The sequence below is a fragment of the Aspergillus caelatus genome, assembly GCF_009193585.1.
Source record: "Aspergillus caelatus strain CBS 763.97 unplaced genomic scaffold BDV27scaffold_5, whole genome shotgun sequence".
In the NCBI taxonomy this organism is placed as follows: domain Eukaryota; kingdom Fungi; phylum Ascomycota; class Eurotiomycetes; order Eurotiales; family Aspergillaceae; genus Aspergillus; species Aspergillus caelatus.
Window position 1 is genome coordinate 168678 of NW_022475268.1, and position 23592 is coordinate 192269.

Here is a 23592-nt window from a genome sequence, read left to right on the forward strand (position 1 = left end):
TCGCTGCCCACGGACGCCCGTCTCCATCCACAGTTGTTATGGGGATGAAGGGCACCTTGGAGGTATGGAAGATACGGTGTTGCTCAGGCATGAGGTTGCGGATCATCGGCCAGGCATCTTTCACGGCGTCGGCATATCCCAGCTTCTGCTGCATGGAGATCTCACCTGGATGCCATCCGTGTAGCGCTGTGGTCGCCATGGCGGCAGTCGATAGGTGTAGATTGTGAGCGGCAGATGTCGCCAGTCTTTATCTGAAGCAATCACATATTTGTATAGAGTCACCAGTACAACTTCCGACCCACTTTTGTACGATGTCGTGATTTGCAAAATGATAGAAGGTTCGGGCGGTTAGATCGCGCTGCTCGTCTCGCTCGCGTCCCTCGCTTGCATCGCTTGCATCGCTTGCATCGATTGACTCGCCTCGACATCCCCACTTTGATGATGTCATCCTGCTTTTGCATTATGGACAAGAACAATAAGTAGACCACCTTGGTCCCCAATTTGATCGTGGAATCAATTTCCATTTTCAATCTCATTCATAATTTCGCTAATCGCAATGGCTGCCCCGAGAACCGTGCCCATCTACCACTACTTCGACCTTGGCCGCCTGGGCCGCGGAGAAGTAGTTAAGCTGTTCCTCATGGACGCGGGAATCGACATCAAAGAGATTCGCTATCCATACGACGAGACCTGGTCTGAGAACAGTAAGAAGCTTCAGCAGCAGGGACTCACCAGGACACGCAAATTGCCGTCATTGGAGTACCAGGACTTGATTCTGAGCCAGCACATTCCCATCTTGCGTTTCTTTGCCCGGGACTTGGGTCGCTACGATGGCGAAACTAATGCAGAGAAATTCTTGGTTGATGCGGTGTCGGACATTTATATTGACTGGAGGGTCAGGACTTACCCATTGGAGATCCCTATTCCTAGCTAACCACTAGACAGTCTCAATGGGTGGCGAATCTGACGGAAAAGTCAGAAAAGTACAAGAATGAGGTCGCCCCCGATTACTATAATCTTCTTGATCAGTACTACAGGGACCATTCTGGCCCTTACCTGCTGGGCAACTCAGTTACCTATGCCGACTTTGCCGTCTACCAATCCATTGATAACGACGAGAGAACAGGAACACTTCCAGTATGTCTCTATTCGGCTATAGATGATCCCAAGCTAATATTGTCCTTCCAGCCATCTCTCCCAGAGTCTCTGCTCAAGTTCAGAGAAGCTTTCGAGCAGCGTCCCAATATTGCGGCATACGTGAAGGAGACACGACAGGGCTAGGATCTAGCTTCACCGAGCTCAGAAGCATCCATGCTCAGATACAGTGATTCTCGAAATTGCCTTGACAAGTATGCACTGAGACTCTCTTTCTCGGCCCCATTGTCCAGATCCTAGCGCAAACTATTCATTGGCTCTGCATCATAAGGCCGCAGTCCGCTATAATGTACCCCTTAGCTAGTACTACGACCATTAACGTCTACCTCACATTCAAAGCGTTCAACGTATTCCTTCTGAAGGAGTGATACTATAGTATATAACGTTACATGCGTAGGGCTTGCGTAGGAGCCCTCAACTTAGTTTGACCAACCTAATTAATGATCTGCATTAAGTTCTTGGACAGTAGGGTCAGGAAAGGGAGTTTCACTGTGTACTGGTCAAGGCAATTTCGATAATCACTGTAACCAATGCAAATAGTCCATTTAAATAAAATAGCCCATGCATCGCTAGCGAATTGACTACGCTGAGGTTGTCAAGTCTGAAATCAAGCGAACGACCACGTCTTCCCGCCCCAAGTCATCCCAAGCTGCCTTGTTGCTCCCGGTAGAACCCATTCTGTGATGGACCACGTTTTCCCTGCGCTTCCAAGCAATCCCAGGCAGTCATGAGGCCCCGGATACAATGTGCCCTGAGACGCGCCTCAGTTTCCCCTCCTCTAAAGCCTACAACGAACTTGATATGAGCATCTATTTGTGTAGTTTTCGTCATAAAAACGCCGGGCCCCTGTTTTCTACCTCTATCTCTCTTTTTCTTTTTCTTTTTTTTTTTTTTTTTGGGCCAATACAATGGCATTTTTCGCTGTCTCTACCTTTCTCGGGTGGACAGTCCACCAGTTATGAAGGAATATCTCAATTAATTGAGGCCTGTGGTAGGATTGTCTTCTAATAAGCTGACTTTTGACTTGTATGGTCGGAGCGTGTACGTTGTCGGAATTAGAGGACCTTCATATGCATCAACCCCTCGTACTATTTTGCCTATCCAAGTTATGAATCCGCATACTTTGATGTGCTAATGCTCAATCCCCACAAGTCAGTTTTTCATGAAAGGGAGTAAACAGTGTAAAGTGAATAGGCCAAAGAGCACAGTAATGGATCAATGGATAGCGATCTGCGTACAGCCTGGCTGTCAGCCTACCATTCCGTGCGTACGGAGTAAAGCCTTACCTGCTTAATTATGTTAAACCTTGCCTCGTATGGCCTAGTGTATGGTATATAATTAATTCAGTGCTAATATTTATATAGACTAGTTTAGGAAAAATGTCGTTTAGAGTAGAAAAATAGTTACGTAAAATATAAGAGATAACTAACTATGCAGATAATTGTTCTACTAACCTAGTTAAGTAATTGAGATGTAGGAACCTAAGGATGTCTTTCTTAGAAGCCTTAGCGGTGGGGGCCGTTCGATAAACCGTCAGCCCTACAGCACCCGGGAATATCTGCACATTACTCGGTGATTATTCAACTTGATGAATCAACAAGGTTTTAAAATCCAGATCAGACATGCATGGGACATCAAGGGGCGATTTCTGCTCTCATGAACTTGGATCTGTGTACATTCTTCGTGGACCGATACAGCCCTAATTGTAGCAAGTCATCTCCAGCTGGAACTGATACATATTTGGATGGTCTACCCCATCGTAACTAGCGGGACCTATTATGTGGGGGCCATTGAAGATTCCGAAATATGCTTTGATATGTATTAGAGGAGAGAAAAGCTCTAGTCGTGTTCCCCCCATGCGGGACCCAAGTTGCGAGATGCTATTATTACTATTTAGTCGCAGAGATGTGCCCGATGACCTGGATTCCGTCTAGCGATGGGGCCAGATTGATGCTCAGCTGAAGCGTGTGGAGGAAATTCGTCTAATAGATATAGTTGGAGACCAAGCATTGCGGCTCGAGACCAAAAGCCGCTCGCATCTTGGATGCCCTTTTTGGGATGGTTTATGTCAGCACAGCCTGCACCACCCACCAATCATAGTGCTGCACAGACGTGCACATCCCCACATCCCTCTAGATCTGCCCTATCTCGACCATGTCTGGTCCACCCCAGCTGGCGTTCAAATGCGGCTGAGCACAGGTTGTTGCTTGAGCTTAATTTGTGGCCCCTGAGTAATGACAGAGCAGCAAGAAGCATGTGTTGGAAGTTACAAGATTAGCACAATGGCTAAAACTAACGTAAAAGTCTATACCGACTGTTGGAGGTACAGCATCAGTCACATATAAAAACAAGCCCATATGCCCACTCATTCCTGAACTTCAACCTCCTTTTCTTTTCAGTATGCTTTACAGTGAGTTGAACTCGGACCAGAGTGAAGAATACAACATGACTGCGCAGGACAAGAATCACCCAGTAGGGATCGATGGCCCGCCTCCCTTGCCTCTTGATCTCCATGAACACAAACTCCAAATATTCTTGAACTGGGGTTTCATATTGCTCACGTCCAGTATCGTACCGTTGGTGCTCTATCCAAGTTTACACTGGGGGGCGAATTTATCTATCAAGATCTGTTTGTGTCTCCAAACTTTTCCTTGCCTATATCAAATGCGCTGACAATTAGGTGTCTAAAAATCAGCCCTCAGTGTAGCCAGCGCCATTCTAGGAGCGTCGACCTTATTTTCACTGGGTATGCGAACATGGCGACTGTTTAAATCGACATCGAATTGCCGACCGCTTAAATCAGAAAGTCGTTGGAACGTATGCTTTCTCTTTCTTTTCTTCAATTTTTGAATTTCTTTTTACTAGACGAAAGATCTGCTAACACAAATATTCAATTGCTTGTTACATGATGTACAGTTTGACTTCTTCCACTGGAACTATCTTCTGGGCTTTGTACTCGTCACAATAATTATCGTGATTGGTCTGACAGAAGAACCTCCGAGTGTACGGATGAATTCTTTGCCTCCGTCTATTCTCCTCGTCCAAGTTGGCTTCACCCTAGTCATTACCGGAATTCTGGCAAAGCTTGGCGTACGACAACCATTCCCGGTCTCCTCCCTTCCCGCAGGTGAAGCCTTTCGTCCCGGCATCTTAGTGATCATCGAGGATGTCGTTGCGGTAGATGGGGGCAGAGACATGCCTTATCGCGCAGCCCTGATGAAACGATATGCGGCCAGCGTGCGGTTTCAACGCCTAATTGAGGCTTTGAATTGGTTCTGGGGATTGGGGGGATGTATTATGGGCATTGTATTGATCGTTGTGATTTCTTCGGTTCGCGTCCAGACCTTTGCTTTTGGATTGGGTGAGTTTTATGATGAACCCCTCTTCCGGGGTTTCATTTTCACATTGTTTTTCCCGCCCCTGTTCAAGGCTCATCTCCTATTTCAATATCAAGAGAGAGTGAACTGACATTTTCTGCTTCCGTTGGGTAGGGTGGACGATTCCATGGATTTGGGCCGGTGTCTGGGCGGTCATCACTACTTACTGGGTTAAGTCTGTGTTGAGGGAAGAGAAACGGACCTGGTCCGAGTGCCGAATGACAATGGCTGTGTAAACCGTCTGTCTTCGAGAGATGTATTATGGCAAATATAAAAGAAAGATGTCCATCCTCATATCTGCCAATGATGAAGGAAAAGAAGGCAATAGCTTGTTGAAGGCAGGATAATTAGAGGTAAATTATATGTTTTTATCCTCATCTATGACAGTTTAGAGGATAGCAGCATCAGTAAAGGAACGATGCAATCGACATGATTATGATTACTATTACCTCCAAAATGAAGTATTTGATTCGCATATTAATTGAACAGAAGATACACAATGAGTAGGGGCGAGCAGATGAGCTAAGGCGACCAATGATACTTTGGGTCTGGGTTAGTTAACTTGGTATTCCGTGATGCTGATGTGCGTAAGCTGTTAGGAAAATATGTTCTTGATATTGTAAGACTATTGAGCTTACCGTCGACAAGGAAATCATCTCACGATCTAATCAAAGTAGATTAATATACATGAAAGTCAGAACTCCTCACAAATATAGCGTACGTTAATCGATATCAACTTCTATACAATGGTAGATGTGCAATCCGCATCATTGAATCCGCTCCCCCCACTGAGCCTCCACAATATCTCCTCCATAACTGATTCCCCTATTCTTCATGGCTACTAGCACCCCCCTACTCCACTGCCATTCAGTCTCCCATCCCATCTGGCGAAACGCCGTCAAGGCCGTCTTCAACGGAAAAATCAACCACTGCACGCCCAAATACCCGATCTCCGGCTGCGTGAAATACAGGACCGACCTGGCGATATTGCAAGCACAATCCGCAATGACCGCACCGTGCTCTTCAGTCGCAGCGCCCTGGGCCTCCGAGAGGCCTCGCATGACGTTGTGCAAGAGGAGGCGCAGGGCCCAGAAAAAACCCAGACCGTCGGCGACGTGTATGTGGAGGAAGTCAAACGAGGTCATGAAGGGACCTGGAAGTATGTCGGCGGAGCGGGCCCCCAGCTCGGCCGGCTCCTCCCAGTATGGGATGGTACCGAAAAGGGTTAGGAGGCGGGCATGCCAGGCGTTGAAGCGGTCGTCAAGGTGCTGGCACCGTTGCCAGATCTGCGCCCGGCGTGGGTCTTTGGGCAGGCCTTGTATTGTGTGGAGCTCTTCCAGGATGGGTGGCAGAAGCAGTCCAATATCGTAGAGTTGCTGGATATAGTCTTTTGGTCTGGCCCCCCAGGGCTCGATGCACCAGCGCTTTTCGCCAAAGAAAGTGGCCTTATAGAATTGAAGGCCACGGATCATCTACAGCCCTCGTCAGCATTAACTGCCGGTACAATATTTGGCAACACAGTGAGAGAACAGAAAGAGAAATGAACCCACTCACCGCGCTCCTCCTGGCTTCCGCAAAGAGGGCCTGGCCCAACTCGCTCTCATACTGGCTGCTGCTGAATCCTCTCAGCTGCACCAACTGGTCCACGCCTCTCTCATGACTCGTCCAGCCGACCACACTACCCATCGTGCCTTCATGCAGCTCATACGTCCCTAACACCCGTATCGCGGCCAGCGTTTCGTCCGCAAACGCTGTAGTTTTGTTGTAGATCACATTTTGCAACGCTCGCAGAGCCTGCGCATGTACGGCCATGCCTTGCATCAGTAATGCTTGGTCGCCGTGGACTCGCGCGATTTTAGTCATGCAAAGAGCCTGGAGGGCGAGGGAGAGGAGGGGGCCGCGCCTGGGGAGAGTAACGGCGATCCGCATCCATGGTGCAGCGGGAGCGGTGATGTTGGAGTGATGGGTGGGTGGTAGAATAGATGAAGAGGGCAGAAAAGCGACTAGGAATGTATGGAACATGCCATCGAGATAGATCGCAGCGTTATTGAGCTGTGGGGGCATTTGCGTCATGAACGTCGAGCTCGCCCCGCATTGAGCCCGATCTTCCCAGGGAGCAGGCCCCGGGGACATCTCTTGGCCTTTGCGAAGGAGCCCCTGAGGCGTGCGGTGGATGAAGGCAATTTCCTTCCTGAAGCCTTCGCAGTGGTGGCCACTTTTGCTGCATTGGCCGCATTGCGGTTCCTGCAGGTCGCACTATACGAAGCTTAGCATATCATATCCTATGTCGACTTCTGGTCCCAAGGCATTAATCTAACATACCCCAATCTTCCGGCGTCTGCATGTCTTACATCCCTTAGATCGACCTGGTATACCCACCATGGCTGACTGGTCAAGCTTCTGGCTTATAAAGTCTCTACGATATGAATTCTTCAATCTTTCGACCTTATAAAGCTGCCAAGACCCGAGGGTAAATATAGAGGCGAGGTTCAGCCGCAGTAACGTGGCTCCCTCAGTCGTTAGTTGCAGCCTACATGGTACTATCCCTTATTTGGGGCCCAAGACGCGATGTTAGTACGAAGCTTGCAGGATACTAACTAACTAGGCTGACACTACCTCTGCCTTTGCGACCCACACTGCCGGTACCTGGACATGGGCATATCCGGCCCAGACCCGACCTATATATAAGCAAGAGGGCATTTCTAAAAAGGTGGACTTAAACCGAACTAAGCTAATTGAGTCGGGTACTTGAGAGATACCTGACGTCTCTACTAGGGCAGCTCAAGTACTGGCAGGACGTGCGCAGCGGAATCACATGACCTCTAGCAGCATTACCTGGTTTGTTTATGTAAGATAATGTGACAAGTGACGTCATCCTTGATTTCTCGCCAGAGCAAAAACCCATCTCCATTAACCAATCAGAACGCATCAGCGGAATGAATGGCCTTACAATTTGCTTCCCTGCTTCGCTGTGCAATAACTTTCGTAATGTACTAGTTCATGCTAAGATACAGAAAAGGGCTGAATGATTAAGATAAGTAAGATAAATAAATAAGAGAAAATAATGTTATCTACTATTGACACATGTAATGATGACTAACGTTAATATCTCTGATATACCGTATACACTACTCCCTATAATGAAATATTATGAGATACCACGTTTTTTGAGTAGATCTATAGCTATGAAAAAGGAGAAGAATGAGAAGAACTATGTAGCATTGTACTCATACATCTTATCCACTGATGCGCCCAGAATGACAAAGCCTCGGAAGTTCCCAATGCGGGATAAAAAATGAGAGCACCACTGATCGTGTCCCCGCAGTTGATCTCCTTGATGCGGGGATAGGATTTGTTTAAAGAACGGTATTTGCCTATCCTTGACCAGCTATCAAGGCGAGCAAGAAAGACGAAAACCAATTACTACTGATAGTCGCGTCGAAATCACGAAATAACCATGACTCGTCTTCCACTCCCAGTACCAGCCCCAATTGATCCCTCATACCAACCCACAGCATCCATAGAGAAAGTCCCTTCCACTACACCGATTGAATATATTCTCGCAATCCTAGAGCGTGATGGCGGAGTAATCCTCACAGATCTTGTTTCGAAGGACGAGCTATCTGCGATCGAAGAGGACCTTAAACCCTGGAACCAAAAGCACCGTCGGCATCTCGACCCGACCGTCGACGGCGATGCATTTACCACGATTCCTCCGCAGACAACACTTATCCCAGGGCTAGTGGGGAAATCTAAAACGGTCGCGCAAATCTGTGAACACCCAGTACTTGAGGAACTGCGACAGCGAATCCTTCGCGATGACTTTGTTTTATATCGCGAGGGCAACGCCGAGCCCAATACGCTGGATCCATTGCTTAGTCTGAGCGTATCGATGAACATCGGCTATGGAGCCCCGAGGCAACTTCTGCACCGTGACGATAATGTTCACAATATCCACCACACGCGGAATCCATTTGTGCCATGGAGCTTCAAGCAGGCGAGCCAGTTTGGGTGTTTAATTGCCGGGTGTGAGGTGACGAGGGAAAACGGGGGAACAATGTTCGTTCCGGGAAGCCATAAATGGGATGATGACCGGTGGGCTCGCGCCGATGAGGTTTGCTTTGCAGGTATGTAATTGCCATTTACACGAGTCATGCATGATACAATAAGGGACGCATGTTAACAGGACAGAAATGTCGCCCGGCTCGGCTTTGATCTTCCTTGCTTCAGCCTTCCATGGCGGTGGGCATAATTCTGTACCCGATTCTATCCGAACGATGCACAGCTTATTCTTTATCCGTGGCCATCTCCGAACCGAGGAGAATCAATTTCTCGCTATCCCACGAAGTAAAGTCCGTGAAATGAGTCCCAAAATGCTGGAACTACTGGGTTACAAGAAGCCGACCACGGCACTGGGCATAGTAGATAACATGAGCCCGGACGAGGATGTGGATGGCATCTGGGAAAGAGCAGTACAATAGTAGTCCATTGGTTCGGTTTATGCACACAGACCCTTGATGGAGCGTGCATTTACCTTTTAATAGTGTGTTTATGCTAGTCTCTGCAGTTGTAAGTCATGGAATCATTTAGAAAATTAAGTTGTTATTGCGCCGTCATTCCAAGCGCGCTTCATGTCTATATACAAGCAGCATGTGGTACCTTCCCGAAATAACCTATTGGTCTGAATAATTATCCCTAGTGGCAGTGCTGATCCGTAGTTGACGGACTACTATACGCTGATTATCTCTAGGCTAGGAAGTAGGATTGCATCACCGCTATCGCCCTATCTCTTAAAGCTTGCTCCTGCACCCACATACCCTGCAAGGCAAGCAGGCTCAGAATCTACGAATGGCAATCTGGAGTAAGCTACTACTGACAGGTAGATATAGTTCGAGACATGCGACAGACTTCCAAGCTAAGCCTGGAGCCGGTGAAGTGTCGCCAGGTACTAGTAACCATGTCCCAGTCGCATATTCCCATGCTGGGAACACTACACTGGTTCTTGGGCACTCTAATTCCACAGTCTCACGGTAAATATTCAAATATAACGATCAGAATCTTTTCCACGGAATAAATTGCTTCGGGGTCTGCTATAGTATTCCACTGCCCGAGACTGTCAGCTTATCGGCTCGCCTCGGCTTCTCGGATCAGCTACCCGATACTCCATATACGACCATATAAACCATACATTCCCCCAAACATGGGGACAATGGATCAGTAGAAATCTCAGCAAAGCTGATAGAAAGGATTACCCGTAACCACGAAAGTTTCTACATTCAACATCGCATCATATCACATACAGTCGCTCATATTTGCAGGTCTATGTTCCGTGCCTTTCTCAATCTCCTCACTGGCATCGCGAAAAACAACGGTTGCATCGGGTCACATCATTGATATGGAATTGACGCAACATTGCACCACAGAATCCTTTGGGCTAGATGATCTTCATCCTCAAGAGGTCGGTTGGTTCCGCGAAACACCAATCTGACGAAGGGATCGGTGATCCACTGCAATTCTGTGCGACCACCAAATGACTCGTCAAATTCCAATCGTTTGCGCAGAGGCTCACGTCGGAGTATCATATCAGATTCCTTATGACTATTGACATCTCTGTGGACATTGACGGTGGTGTCTGGCGGGCCTGACAGTAGTGGACTAACGTGAGGGACAGCGAAGGAACTATCACTATTTCCGTATCCACCCCATTTTCGCTGGTCGTCACATTTCCACGTCGTGTTTCAGGTGTTTTTCAACTCCGTTTATAGATGAAAAGGCCACTTCCCAGGTATGTGTACTAGTATATGTTCAGAAACTGACTAACCTAAGTGATATACAGGAAATAATAAGCTGCTGCTATAGGTCATTAAATGTCCATAGCCTCAGGTAACCGGGCAGTTGCCATATCAAGTACCTAGTCGAGTACTATACAAATATCCAATTTTCCCCTTGTTCGTATAAATACTCAATCCAAGGCTGTGACACTCCCTCAGGAGTGGTCTGTCGCTCCCAAATCTTCTGGAGGACCTCCAGCGCGTACCTTACATTCTGGGCGCGCCAAAACTTCCACAAAAGGTCCAGCACCTCCATAATCGCCAATCTCTGGTGTTCAGTTCGTGCCTCAGCGCCGATCATGAACGCCGGCCATAAGAGGCCTTTGAAATGACTATCTCCCGGACCTACCGCTGTGAAATGAGCGATGATCGAATCAAGTGAGCCGAGTAGCTGCGATTCAACTGAGTAATGCTGGTGCGAAATATGAGGAAAGACCTGGGAGATGTAAATCAAAGCGGCTGCTTTGTATATGCATGCTACATGATACCGGACGGTTGGTTGAGACCCATTGGGGGTTGCAAAAGCCCATCGTTGAGGCGAGAAGGTCTCGATCTGGGATAAAAGGTGAGCGATAACGTTAGGGTCCGGAGCGACCGGACCTGAACAGGCCGAGTTGACTAAGGAGAGTATGTAAAGGAGGTCTGCCGGACAACCCGTCCATGTGAGGGACTCGGAGCGCTTCAAGATGTCAATCATCGGGATTGATGTGAAGAGGGGTTTATATTGCTGTTTGGATTTCACCAATGTCGAGCCGAGAATTTCGAAGCTGAGATATTAGACAAACATAGGTTCAAGAGAGGATGATAGTTTATACTAACATGGCATAGCTCGTTTCGAAATATTCATAGAATCGGGAAAATGCCGCAGTTAAGCTTGTCGACTGCGCCAGGTTCATGGATAGGAGTTGGGCTTGCATAAGCTCCTTCAGGCCCTTGAGATGATATGCCCAGGTGTTTCTTCCGCTTTCCAGACATGCCAGCCAAATGAACAGGAATACTGAAGCAATAACGCCGTAGGAGTCTTGATACGGTGCCTCGAGGTACCTAGTTCTCAGCAGATAAAGAGCTTGTTGTTTGTGATAGAGATATTCGTGGAACCGGGATGATTCTCTTGCCCCTTCGACGGTGTCCAGCTCTCCAGGAAACTGCTCGTTGCCGATTAATCGGCTATTACTTAACTCCCGTTGCGCCTGGTGCAGCGCTGCAATGGAAACCATAATATGACAAAGACCCCTACTGGATGGGATCAGGGTCATGAATTCTTTGAATGGGTTATTCGGTCCTAGGTCATATATCACACACTCTGGGCTGCAATTTCGCTCGACTACGCGCCGCGATCAGTACGTCGCCTTGTCATGTCAGGTTAATCTACATACAATATGCGATATACTCTCGCATTGGCCTTGTCAGGTCTTGGAGACCGGGGTCAATTAGTAACCGACCGATTGATATTGGCGATCCCACGCTTGGCACCGTCTTTCCCATCCATTTGCCGCGACTGGCGACGCTATTCGTCCACCTAAGGGGCCGTTCCTTGGCGTACCCCAGGCATTCATCTTGCATTATCTCACACTTGTGACATGCTGGCAGCAAGCGATCACATCTTCTGCGACGACGGCGACATGTCCAGCATGATTCTGCAGCGTATGTCGAGGATGACCCGTCCATCGCCCGAGGTGGTTCATGCCAAGGGGTGTGTGCCGTTAGTGGTTGTAGGAGTGAAGATTTAGGGCCGCCAAAAGTCATCCAGGAATCTCACTATCCCTCTCTCGGCAGCCAAGACGCACAAGACTCCACTTGTGCAACAGTACAGCCAATGGGCGCTCGTTATAAGGCCCAGTCATGCTTTCCTGCCTGAGGTGTGCAGGCGGCAAACCGTCGACTCATTTATTTCCCGAGACCAAGAAGCGACTGCAGGCAAAACCATCAGTATAAAGACATTTTTGATGTTACAGTAAAGACAAGGAAATTAGCTGCCCGCATGAATTTGGTCAATGTAAAAGCGATAACTAATCGAGAAAAGCCATGCAATCGATACTTCAAGTTGCCAGGTAAGGCACATCTCTGAAAATATATTTTCAACTTGTCAACCCACGACGCTTACATGATAACATACTCTAGAGAAAAATACTAAGGTCTACTTAAACAAATCGCGGCTAGATGGAGCTACGTCCACATTTATCTCTAGAACCGACTATGCTTGGCCCAGCTAGTAACTGGAGTCGATCCAGTCCTTGTAGTCATCTCCCAAGACTGTTTCTTTTGTCACAGCCGCATCAATGGTGCTCAGATACTCTCGTTCCGACGTGTCAGATCCAGCACCGGTATTGTTGAACTCATAGTAGAGAGGCGTCGCACCGTCCGCCATAGGATGCCAACCTGCGGCGTTGATGATATCGGGTAGAACTGAGTACTGATAGATCACGCGGGCGAGGACTCGCCAGGGTCGGCCCAGGTAGACATCGCCAGTCAGATCTACTCCTGACGCTGCCTTGATGTTGCAGTGGTCAATGGCATACCATGCAGTATCAGAAGTGGTCTGACGCGACATAGCAGTGATGTAGCCAGCACCATTTGAGACTATGTCGCAATTTTCAAACCACGCAGAGGCGTCGCCAAAGATATAATCGACCGCACCTGTGAATAGATTAATTCCGATCTAGATGTAGTTGTAAACCTCGAAGCGGAAAAAGGACCACGAAGAAACGCACCTTCAATTCGAGAATTGATGTAGTACTGATGGCCGGATTTCGCATACAGCGTATCCTGATACCCTGTGAATTGACATGCGTAAAATCCAAGTCGGTCGGCCTGGGCGACAAGGCTAATATCGGCAAAAAGCTGCGGGTTAGAACTCTCTATGGTTGCTCTTACAGACAAGTGAAACAGAGTAAATGCTTACGCAACGGCCTGGGCGCCTTTTCCATATCCATTCGCTATGTTGATATTGTACATCGAAACTAAGTCCGATTTGATATTGACAGTGGCACTGCTATCGAGGGAGCCTGACTCTGGAGACGATATGGTATGGGTGATAGTGACGGTATTCTGTTTATAGGTCTCTGTATCATTTGTCTCCCCATATAATGTCAAGTGGCCCGCATAGTTAATAGTCAGCTGCTCCTCGTACGTGCCAGCTGCAATGTAAATACATGCGTCCGCCGTTGATGAGCCTAGATCGCTGAGAGCATCGCTGATGGTTAAATAATCGCCAGACTTGCCCACCGTAGAACACCCGGATGGTGCGCTGGTTCGACCTGAGTCCCTAGGTAGCACATATGCAGAGCTACAGAGACTGAAGCTCAACAGAGCAATTTTCAGGAGGGGACTGTGCATGCTGGGTCAGTGTACACAGGTGATAGGTAGATCGGATATAAGCAATGCTGTACCCGACTAGTGATGATGTTCATAGGCATGATTATAAACCCTGCACGTCGGCGTGTCTGGGACCCATGACATGACATTGTCTCACATGCCTTTGACGAGCTCTAAATCGTATTTAGACATGCTCAGGTATTCCAGAATTCTTCCATCAATCGGCAAAGTACAAGGCCCGGAATTCGCGGAGTCCCACAGGATAAAAGCGGGTGCTCATTTAGCCGGAGTATTCCCGCCCAATGTGAGTTCCCCCGGACGACGATCACTTCCCCTAATCTCGGTTGCAGAATCAAGTGCAATTTAAATAAAACAAGCTTTAGGCAGCGCCCGGAGCTCACGGACAATCCTGATGAAGATGTAGTTTCTCCGTCAAAACAGCTTGCCCTACCTGGAGTCCGGGGCAGCCCTCGTGTTCGGATTCGCGCCTGTGATCGACAGGACCGGCACGATGGTGGGACGTTATTGTGGTTGGAACCGATGGATTTCAGTCCTTAAGGTATATATCTGGGCTTGCTCGGCGTGATTTTTCAATGGTACAAACTGGAAATAAGCATCTGTGAACCTTGGGTAAATCAGTGCGAAAATGATCGGCCTCAATAGCATTTTCCTGCTCTCACTATTTGGCCTCAGCAGAGCTGCCCCATCGAGAAGCGAAACACCTCCTGACAGGACTATCAAGCCTCGTGCTGCTTGCACGCCCACTGCTGGCGGAAGCTCCTCGACCGACGACGTCCCAGCAATCCAAGAAGCGATCACGTCATGCGGTGACGGAGGTACGATCGTAATCCCGGCGGATACGACGTATTACTTGAATAGTGTACTCGATTTCAAGGGCTGCTCGAACTGTGACTTCCAGGTGGAAGGTTTGCTCCAGTTCACCAGCTCCACGGATTACTGGAATGGAAAGACGGCCATGATCAGTGTCTCAGACATTGACGGGTTGAAGCTTCGCTCCGTAACGGGCTCCGGGGTTATTGATGGGAATGGACAAGAGTCGTACGTTGCCTCTCACTTGTCAGCCAGCTACATATTGACTAACTCGCTTGCATAGATGGGATAAATTTGCCGAAGACAGTAGCTACAAGCGTCCTACCCTACTTTATATCACTGGGGGCAGTAACATTGAGGTGTCCGGACTTCGACAAAAGAACCCGCCCAACGTGTTCATTTCCGTCAAGGGCGACACGGCAAATGCCCAATTTACAGATCTCACAATGGATGCCACCTCCTCGTCGGACAATCTTCCGAAGAATACAGACGCCTTTGACATAGGTGCTAGCACCTACGTGACCATCTCATCGGTCACCATCACCAACGACGATGACTGCGTGGCGTTCAAACCGGGAGCAAACTATGTTACCGTTGAGAATGTGTCTTGCACAGGATCCCACGGCATTTCGGTGGGTTCGCTTGGAAAGTCTGGCGACGATACCGTCCAGAATGTTTACGCCCGCAACATAACAATGATCAACTCGAGCAAGGCAGCAGGCATCAAAACCTACCCTAGTGGTGGAGACCATGGCCTATCGACAGTAAAGAATGCCACATTCGAGGATTTCATCGTCGATGGCTGTGATTATGCCTTCCAGATCCAAAGTTGTTATGGCGAAGATGACACATACTGTGAAGAAAACCCTGGCAACGCAGTGTTGGAAGGCATTGTCGTTAAGGGCTTCACGGGTACCACTAGTGACAAGGAGGACCCTGTGGTAGCTAATCTGAACTGCGGGTCCAAGGGCACCTGCGATGTCACTATCAGTGGGTTTGAGGTGAAAGCTCCATCAGGGGATGCCAAGATCCTGTGCGGCAACACTCCTTCTAACCTCGGCGTCACTTGTAGCTCAGGTGCATCTGGGTAATAGCATAGGTTACGACTTGACATTCACTTAAGGTGTTTGAACTTGAGATGTTAATTAAAGCCATGAGACTCGCTTACCTGAAAGCGCAAAGCTTATCCTTTGTAAGTATATGTAGTGTTCTTGACGGATTGTGCATGACCTGTAGGTAAGCGCAGTAGGGATTATGAATTTGAGGGCCTTTTAGCTCTGTATATAAAGCACCCTTGATCACAATGGTATATCTTATGGCTCTAGCATCGGTTTGATGTAATGTCTATCTCGAGGGTTTTAGCATCAAAATAGCATGAATGTAATTACAGTTCCTGAAACGAGTCAATACAGTAGTCGTAATTCTTCTATTGAATCTAGTCATGTAATATTAAAAGTCTATCAATGTACTTCTATAGTTAACTGTGGAATCACCGAATAGTTGCCCTTCAAACATTAGGCTCCAAACTCTTCAGAATCAGTTCAGTCTCGATATCAGCCACTTCGAGTATATGCTCGGGTGGGTACTGCGGTTGCCAGCCGATCTGCTTGCCATGGACTGCAGTAAAGGTACACCTGGTGTACGTTAGCATATATTCGAAGATAGTACTGAGGATAGCGAGTCACATACTTCCCGCCCACTGAAAAAAGCACAATAGATGGGTCCACCCCTAGTGCTTCACCCATTTTCTTTAAGGCTGTTTCGTCTGCCAGTTCTACCGTACTATCATCAACCACACCACGTGTTGCGAGAGCTTTAGCAAAGGCCTCATATATGTCCTTCCAGGCTATACTTCCAGAGGCAGCAAGGAAAAACCCGTTCTTGTTATATCCGATATCGTTACCGACCAAGATTTGCCGTAGGATCTGCAAGTAGAGGGCAGCAGTGTCACTAACGTGGCAAACAGGCCAGGTCTGGCGAGCATGTTAGTGTCATTACAGAAAGCCCGTGATGATACACGTGTAACTTACAGGATCATCGGAATCGACCTTATAGACTCGACCAGTCTTCTTCGCAGCTTTCACCACTGCAACGTCCTGAATAGAAATGCGCTTGCCAAACCCCTCCCCCTCTCCATATACTATGCAGGGAGCAAGTATATAAGCTCGCACTCCGTTCTCCTCTGCGGTGTCAATAACTACGGCATTTGTCCTAAGACCCTGTTCAAGATGTGAGTTCGCTTAGCAACCGTCGTTTATAGGCCGAACTAGGGCGGTCATACCTGGGCAAACCACTTATACGGCGGGGCAGCGCTTTTTTGTATGTCGTAGAGCGTCGGGTCGGTGTCAAGTAAAGGTCTGTCATCTTGAACACCGCCATGACGACTGAATTGTTTGGCGCCGGTGGTATGTACGAAGTGCACAGTTTTTCCCGTGCGTTCTTTAACCTTTCCAAGGGCCCTAATCATCATTTCCTGACGTGTCTGATTGTATGCGTCGATAAGGAAATATATGACAGAAATTTCTCTGTCAACAATCGCGGCTGTGAATTGAACATGGTCGTCAACATCGCAGAACAAAGGCTCTGCGCCGTATTCTTGCACGCATCGGGCTTGCTTTTCAGAGCGAACAAGAGCATAAAGCTTGCCGTACGGAGGTAAATCTGCCCTGTTGAAGTGCGCCAGCAGGGTACCCCCAAGGTAGCCTGAGGAACCGGTGAGGAGGATATTGTGGACCATGGTTGATGTGGGAATGTTGCTTGGTACTGCAGATGGCGGCTAATCCAGTGTTCTTATAATTGGCGTATGTAACCCCCGGTAGCTATTTCTCTATATCTCTAACGCTGTTCCCTCGACGACGTACGTTAATCAATTTGTAGGTGGAGATATGCATGTCTTCTGCCGAATCCTAGGCCTCGATTGGACTTTGTGCAGGGTTTCGTGCATACCGGATTACCAACGCTCAATTATTAATCTATCCCGCACTCCGGTCCGCGATGCGAGGGTTGTACTCCGTACAGCACCCCCGTTAATTCCAGCGCGAAATAATTTCCCGAACTTATCACACGGTCTACCAACAAGTTAATACTCCTTTCACATTCTCTAACTCTTGGGTTTGTAATATGTACGTATAAAAATTTCATTTACTCTCTGTTCGAAGCTGGTGTACTCAATTAGGCTCCTTACCAAGCATTTGTAAGTCTGCCAAGTATGCAGCACTATGATTTCTGCCTTGACTCCAAGTGCAAATGAATTTGGATGCCTCTCTGAATGACAACCTGCAAATCAATGTCTCGTTTATTCTATTCTGCTCTGTTTGGTCGCGAAGTGTGCGAGCATCACCAGCTATTAAGATTACCGTACCCCCATATCGTAGTGATCAGCCGCCAAGGACGAGACTAGTCAAAGCTCAGGTACGGAGGATCATAGTGGCCACTCTAAGTATAATTTCTAAGAAACAAACTTGATATTAGCTTTCTAACTTAACTAATTAGATCCTATCTAAAAAAAAGAATATTGTATTAAAATAGTATCTTAATAATACTTTTTTACTATTTTAGCAAGGAAAGATAGTATGGTAGCGGGGAGAGAAGAGAGTATTATTAATTATATTGAGATATAAAGATATGCTGGCTCAGCTATGGATCACATGACCAAAAACTGCGCTACTGGTGCTGGCGAGAAATTTTAGCGGTGCCGGCTCAGCTGTAGACTCAGTGAGTTCACCTACCTAACGAGATATTCAGCGGAGCGACCTACGGACACGTGACCTAACTCAGGGGCATGCCACAGAGCGGTCAAGATAGATTCTTTCTCTAAACCACTGATTACTACACCTATGGCATTTCTACTGCGTTGACAAGCAAAGTATTCGACGTCAAGTCACTAGTATTAAGCGCCATCTTATGGCAGAGCACAAACGCCGCTAAGGAATCTTGTAAAGATGTCCTTATATCGGGCCAATAGGATAATATCTTGAATGTTTATCCGGCTCAACGTTCTTCGTCACTGCAGGCTGACCGCCAGACCCCTCGATGTCTCAGCCCAGAAGGTTATGCAGAGGTTTAAGCAGCAGAGAATCTCAGATACTGTGAATTTGTTAGCCGTTCTGAACGAGAAACTTCGGGGTTTTGTAGTAGACTGTCGACTGAAGGATGATCTGCAGTCCGCAGGACAAAGGCAGCGCCCCTATAAATTTTTGTGGATCCATTGATTAAGTCACCGCTGGGTGAGAATGATACCAACAAAGAGAATACTGGCCTCCACCGACGTGCTAAGCGATATAACCAGACTGCGACGCGCTTGACATCATCGAGAATTGAGCTGTGGGGCCCACCACCACACAGCTCAGTGTCCTGCGCAGCCCGCTGTCTGATTACGTTACATACTGAAACGTACAATAACTACATGTTCCAGCGGATACCCAAAAAAGAATGCCAAGATGTCCAGACCGACTAGGCGCGAAGGCTTGACCGTCATCCATTCTTTGCGGTGATGAGATTAGATGAAGGATCCAGGTGAAAATGCGTTGCCCGTCCCTTTCTCCGTTGCCAACTATACTATGTGTTCAAAGATGCGGGCTCTCCTGCCAGTAAAGCCACATCATGATCGTTATATGGGCTTGTGATGTGTACTGAGTCTTGCCTTATTCCTAGGACTGGTGCAGCAGATGATTTTCCAGCTTGGACTCTTCTCTCCCACAGCGTCTATACTAGATCTTAGAGAAGCCATTCTTCTTTTCTTTCGAGTTTATATACCCATATCGTTCCAAGTCACCTGTATGGAGGCTAATTACGAGAGATTGCATCTGTACTATTTGGTTGCAGGTCGTATAATACACCTAATCCTGCGTTTCTAATTGTCTCACTGGAAACAGACTTGGAACCATCAGATTTCGTGAACCAGCTCCTCCTGTCTGCGAACATCGAACAGCAAGTTGACCCAGAGAATAATAGTTACTTAGTCAATCTGCACAAGCCGAAAAGCATGGGATGCATCTTCCAATTAAATCGACCAGGACCTTGTCCTGACTGTGGAAAACCATGAAACCGCCATAGCCATCTAGAGTGGCTCTCTGCGGTTAACTATTTTTTCAATTGCTATCCGAGGACCGATATTCGAAGCAACCTACCGGCTTGTATACTCTGAATGATAATGGTTCTGCTCTGTTAGTGGAATCGACAACACAGTTGATAGGAATCATAATCAACATGGTGGTGGACTGTAACCGAAAAAAAAAAAAAAAGAAAGAAAGAAAGAAAGAAAGAAAAGAGCAGAGTCCAGCAATTTTGAGATAGATTAAGTCCTGGCACCAAATCACTGAGAGGTAATTGACCCTATCCTAATTAAACTTTGTGGCTGGCTTGGGTATTTTAGATCAAATGACAGACCGAACTCGTGTTCAGCACAGGTTTAGACGGATCAATATGTAAGAATAATGAAAACAACAAGTGAAACCCTGTCTGGAAAATTCTTTACTTAACTGTGGTACTGTAGGATGATGTACCATGCAACCTAGATGGTCTAGAATAGATGGTGTGGTGGTGATTAAGCCAAGGGACGCGCCTCAAGGTATTCTTCTAGATTTTGCGTGTCTCGTGATACTTTATATTCAATTGATAAACTTCAGACGGCTAAGCTCTAGATTGTCTATAACTATGGTTTTATAGATTTCAGACAAATCCAGCTTCGTAGTTTTCCAGAATTTTGTTTTTCTATTTCCTTGGTGATGACCTCAGCATCTAGTCAGTGACGACATCGAGCCAGGGAGCAATTATTAATATTTCACTTTCACCCTCCGCTAGCAATTCTCAACTAATCTTTGATTATACCGAAGATATATTTATACACTGAGATTTGCTCAGGCTTGTAGCTTGAGAAAGCTTGATTTTCTTTCACTAAGTAATCCGAGACCACATCAGGCACAATCTTTTTTTTTTTTTTTTTTCTAAAAAAAAAAGAAAGAAAGAAAGAAAGAAAACCCTCCCATCCTGACTGACAACGTTAAATTCAAGGAGTTACTCCTTTGCCAGACAGAACTTTTTCTTGTTGTTATACTCTCATATTACTTAACTGCTAAGGCAGATAATCTATCGCATGAGCCATGGACCTTAGAATTGTTTTACTGGTATTTTTGTTCTTAACCGCGCAATCGAACTGTCAGGCGACTAGGAAATGCTCTGAGATGCTTGGGGCGTGCTTCCCGAAGTGTGACATCAAGCCCGGTCTTATTGGTTTGACTTGTCTCCTGCATTGTTATGAAAATCAAAGAGAACTCCGGGAGTGTCGATTGGGCCTGGAAAGACAGGGACAAGGCTGTATAATTGGACTGCGCGCATGTGCAGCTCGCTGCCTGAAGGAAGAAACAAGATGCCAGAATTGTTGCAGACAATTTTCCGACAGGAGTTATCCAATCAGATTATGGTCTGCTGCTTGTCAGCGACATTTTCAACAATGCAACCTACGACATGAAAACATTATCCCTCCATTCCCTGAAGAACTTACAGCAATACCACCAACGTGAAAATAATCGAACTCCTACCAAAAGGCCTTGTGAAATGTGCTGATGAGAGTCCCCAAGATTCAATGTCTTTTAGTCTTTCTGATTGCTTGAAAATTTGTCATTCATACAAAAGTTATTGTCTCTTCTTAAAGCCGGCCGTCTCATCAAAATACAGAATGCCTGAATGCAAGCTATTCATGTTGTTATTTACCATAACATGGTTTACATATGTTATATTACTACGCGTTATTCAGCAATGCTGTCTTTAGTATACAGTGTAGTAATTATCTGTATAATCTGCCAAAGCTCAAAACAAGAAAAAAAAAAAAAAAAAAAAAAAGGTGATTCTAACTCAAAAAAATAGTACTAACTTGACTAAGAATAAATAAGAGAAAAATCATTAGTGATATCAGATAGAGGTTACTCTTTTTATAAGAGTAGAAAGTGCATGTAGAGACTAGGGTGCGGCGAACTAGTCCAACAAGCTCACTAGTAGATGAACCCCTTGTCATGGATAGTAGTGCATTTCCTCCTAAGGAACTATTGTCCGGTGGTTTGGATATCCTGGTAACAGAATCGATGCGTAAGACGATTAAATCCAAAGACATGATTTACTCTAGCAGCCTAGCTATGCTCGGTTAGCGCCGCGAATGTCGATCATTGCTGTTTATTTATGGGTTTGAAGAGAACTAATGAGGCATTGGAAAGGTCACTAAGGGCTGATAAATTCTTTACTTTTGTGCTAAGAAAATACGGAAAAGATGCGGAAGTGATAATGTGCTGATGACGATGATTCCAAAATCGAAAATCCTGTGTGTAGTTGGATTCTACCAAAACTCAAATGACAATAAAGTCGGACCATGTTATCGTCAGTTCCCTAATCACCGAGCACTCGTTCGATGTTTATTGCTAGTTTGGGAATGTGATCGGCGGGATCACACTTTTTCTTGATCAACCTTGGAGTAGCCATATCATTCATATTCGTCCACTTTTCTCGATTTCGTCACGTCTGAAAAGGGAAGGTATCATTGCTCGTCGTGATTGGGCGGGTTGAAAGATCAACGGGTGGACAGAGTGATGATCTTTGGACTGGATACTTGCTTTCCATGAGAAAAGTCGAAGTAGATGTAAACAGGAGGAAGGTCAATATTGTCAACAGAAACATGACGATTTGATCGGGACATCGGTTGTCGCTATCGCCAGTGTAGCAGACAACGCCTTCCCCATCGGGGTCCTTCTATATACGTGCTGAAGACAAATCTTTTGTTGAGCACAGACGAGAGCTAGATTAGAAGAATGCAATTATCTCTGATCTTTTTTCTTTTGGCTCTTTCTTTGGTCGTAGTAGCCAGCTTTAACTGCTGGTTCACAATTTGTGCTTCTGCTTTTCGGTCGAGTCCGAGTAAATACTCGTGTATAAGGGTCATATTCAGGGCAGATCTTCACCACCCAGTAGTACTATAATACCTTGCTCTCTTTATTATCAGATAGATCGGGACCTTATATCTATAAATCTTCAACCCGCTTATTTTTATCTATTTTTATTGAGTTTATATAGTAGTTCAAACTTAACAGCTCCGCGAACAGGTAATAATTAAAAATTTCTAATTAGGAAATTTTTCCACTGTGTACTGCTTTTTTTTTTAAATACTATCTTTGGTAGAATTTACTAGTAGTTTTATAAAGATTAATAGTTTTAGTAGTAATACCTTTAGTAATAACAATTTTACTACTAATAAGTAACAGCTTTACTAGTAACAATTGAAAACTTTATTAGTAATATTGGACCGACCGAGTGATCGATTCTACGAATTCGCGAGGGAAGTTAAACTGTCTCTTTGACCATCCAGACTTGTCAACATAAACTAGGTGGCACGAGCAGAAATCTGAGATGAAATGCGTGTATTTATCTCGCCATTCAGGATTGCGTTCCCTTGCTTGTTGTCGGATAACCTTTTTTGGACCAGCCTTTACGGCAAAGCGCATCCCTGATTCAGACAGAGAGAATATTCAACGAAAACACGTGGGCCCTAAACGGCAAAATCAACACCTTGTTAAACAAGGTTAAACAAAAGTTGCAATGTGGGACTCTACAAACTTTACCCTTGGCAACTTTAAACGCTCTGTCATACGACCCAAATAAAACGAGTTCAAAAGGATGCTGAATGCTATCCTAGATCCACAGCTTGTTCTTGGACCACTGCAGGGCGCCTAGATCTCCTTGGCTCGGCTTGGAGCCGGACCTTCCTCCACAAGCCAACATAGTCTGGGCCCATAAAGCGCCCCCCGCCCGGCGTGACACAACCCATAGGCCAGCACCGCCGACTAGCCTGTAATACTAAAAGGATCCTATTAATAATATATCTGTCTTATTTAACTTATTCGCTGCAGCCGCTTGATATTGGGATCTTCGGCCCTCTCTCTACCGCTTATAGTAAGAAGCTCGAGGACTTTCTACATAAATCAATAGACCTTAGTTATATTACTAAACAGGACTTCTTTTGTCTCTTTTAACTAGTCTGGGAACAGGTTTTATTGATAAATAATATCCTTTCTTCATGGTAAGCTGTGAGGATATAGTTA

At 46.3% G+C, this 23592-nt stretch overlaps 9 protein-coding genes across 9 annotated transcripts; 5 read left to right on the top strand and 4 right to left on the bottom strand.

The window, feature by feature from the left end:
• The first annotated feature begins 392 nt into the window (after positions 1 to 392).
• Positions 393 to 1366, top strand: BDV27DRAFT_90213 (glutathione S-transferase). Its single transcript, XM_032077906.1, has 3 exons — positions 393 to 895; positions 946 to 1137; positions 1189 to 1366. The coding sequence occupies exons 1-3, from the start codon at positions 557 to 559 to the stop codon at positions 1279 to 1281; spliced, it is 624 nt and encodes a 207-aa protein (XP_031933273.1). The 5' UTR covers positions 393 to 556; the 3' UTR covers positions 1282 to 1366.
• A 2234-nt stretch (positions 1367 to 3600) lies between these two features.
• Positions 3601 to 4768, top strand: BDV27DRAFT_152350 (uncharacterized protein; the record flags this gene model as incomplete). The annotated part of the gene is made up of 4 exons (XM_032071549.1): positions 3601 to 3784; positions 3851 to 3972; positions 4072 to 4516; positions 4647 to 4768. 4 exons carry the CDS (start codon positions 3601 to 3603, stop codon positions 4766 to 4768), a joined length of 873 nt encoding a protein of 290 aa, XP_031933274.1.
• A 406-nt stretch (positions 4769 to 5174) lies between these two features.
• BDV27DRAFT_90221 (Zn(II)2Cys6 transcription factor) lies at positions 5175 to 6930 on the bottom strand. The gene is made up of 3 exons (XM_032077908.1): positions 6855 to 6930; positions 6087 to 6788; positions 5175 to 6004 (listed from the first exon to the last, which is right to left on the bottom strand). The coding sequence occupies exons 1-3, from the start codon at positions 6912 to 6914 to the stop codon at positions 5300 to 5302; spliced, it is 1467 nt and encodes a 488-aa protein (XP_031933275.1). The 5' UTR covers positions 6915 to 6930; the 3' UTR covers positions 5175 to 5299.
• Positions 6931 to 7817: 887 nt separating this feature from the next.
• Positions 7818 to 9211, top strand: BDV27DRAFT_170791 (phytanoyl-CoA dioxygenase family protein). Its single transcript, XM_032075414.1, has 2 exons — positions 7818 to 8659; positions 8724 to 9211. Exons 1-2 carry the CDS (start codon positions 7990 to 7992, stop codon positions 9011 to 9013), a joined length of 960 nt encoding a protein of 319 aa, XP_031933276.1. The 5' UTR covers positions 7818 to 7989; the 3' UTR covers positions 9014 to 9211.
• A 1243-nt stretch (positions 9212 to 10454) lies between these two features.
• Positions 10455 to 11926, bottom strand: BDV27DRAFT_152353 (transcription factor domain-containing protein; the record flags this gene model as incomplete). The annotated part of the gene is made up of 3 exons (XM_032071550.1): positions 10455 to 11130; positions 11183 to 11687; positions 11740 to 11926. 3 exons carry the CDS (start codon positions 11924 to 11926, stop codon positions 10455 to 10457), a joined length of 1368 nt encoding a protein of 455 aa, XP_031933277.1.
• A 646-nt stretch (positions 11927 to 12572) lies between these two features.
• Positions 12573 to 13699, bottom strand: pmeA (putative pectin methylesterase; the record flags this gene model as incomplete). The annotated part of the gene is made up of 3 exons (XM_032075415.1): positions 12573 to 13000; positions 13075 to 13187; positions 13266 to 13699. The coding sequence occupies 3 exons, from the start codon at positions 13697 to 13699 to the stop codon at positions 12573 to 12575; spliced, it is 975 nt and encodes a 324-aa protein (XP_031933278.1).
• A 625-nt stretch (positions 13700 to 14324) lies between these two features.
• BDV27DRAFT_152355 (putative extracellular exo-polygalacturonase) lies at positions 14325 to 15600 on the top strand (the record flags this gene model as incomplete). The annotated part of the gene is made up of 2 exons (XM_032071551.1): positions 14325 to 14737; positions 14793 to 15600. The coding sequence occupies 2 exons, from the start codon at positions 14325 to 14327 to the stop codon at positions 15598 to 15600; spliced, it is 1221 nt and encodes a 406-aa protein (XP_031933279.1).
• Positions 15601 to 16016: 416 nt separating this feature from the next.
• On the bottom strand, positions 16017 to 17328 carry BDV27DRAFT_170795 (NAD-dependent epimerase/dehydratase family protein; the record flags this gene model as incomplete). The annotated part of the gene is made up of 4 exons (XM_032075416.1): positions 16791 to 17328; positions 16540 to 16728; positions 16199 to 16482; positions 16017 to 16143 (listed from the first exon to the last, which is right to left on the bottom strand). Exons 1-4 carry the CDS (start codon positions 17244 to 17246, stop codon positions 16017 to 16019), a joined length of 1056 nt encoding a protein of 351 aa, XP_031933280.1. The 5' UTR covers positions 17247 to 17328.
• A 3163-nt stretch (positions 17329 to 20491) lies between these two features.
• BDV27DRAFT_170799 (uncharacterized protein) lies at positions 20492 to 21202 on the top strand. Its single transcript, XM_032075417.1, has one exon. It carries the CDS (start codon positions 20611 to 20613, stop codon positions 21028 to 21030), a length of 420 nt encoding a protein of 139 aa, XP_031933281.1. The 5' UTR covers positions 20492 to 20610; the 3' UTR covers positions 21031 to 21202.
• The last annotated feature ends 2390 nt before the right edge of the window (positions 21203 to 23592 follow it).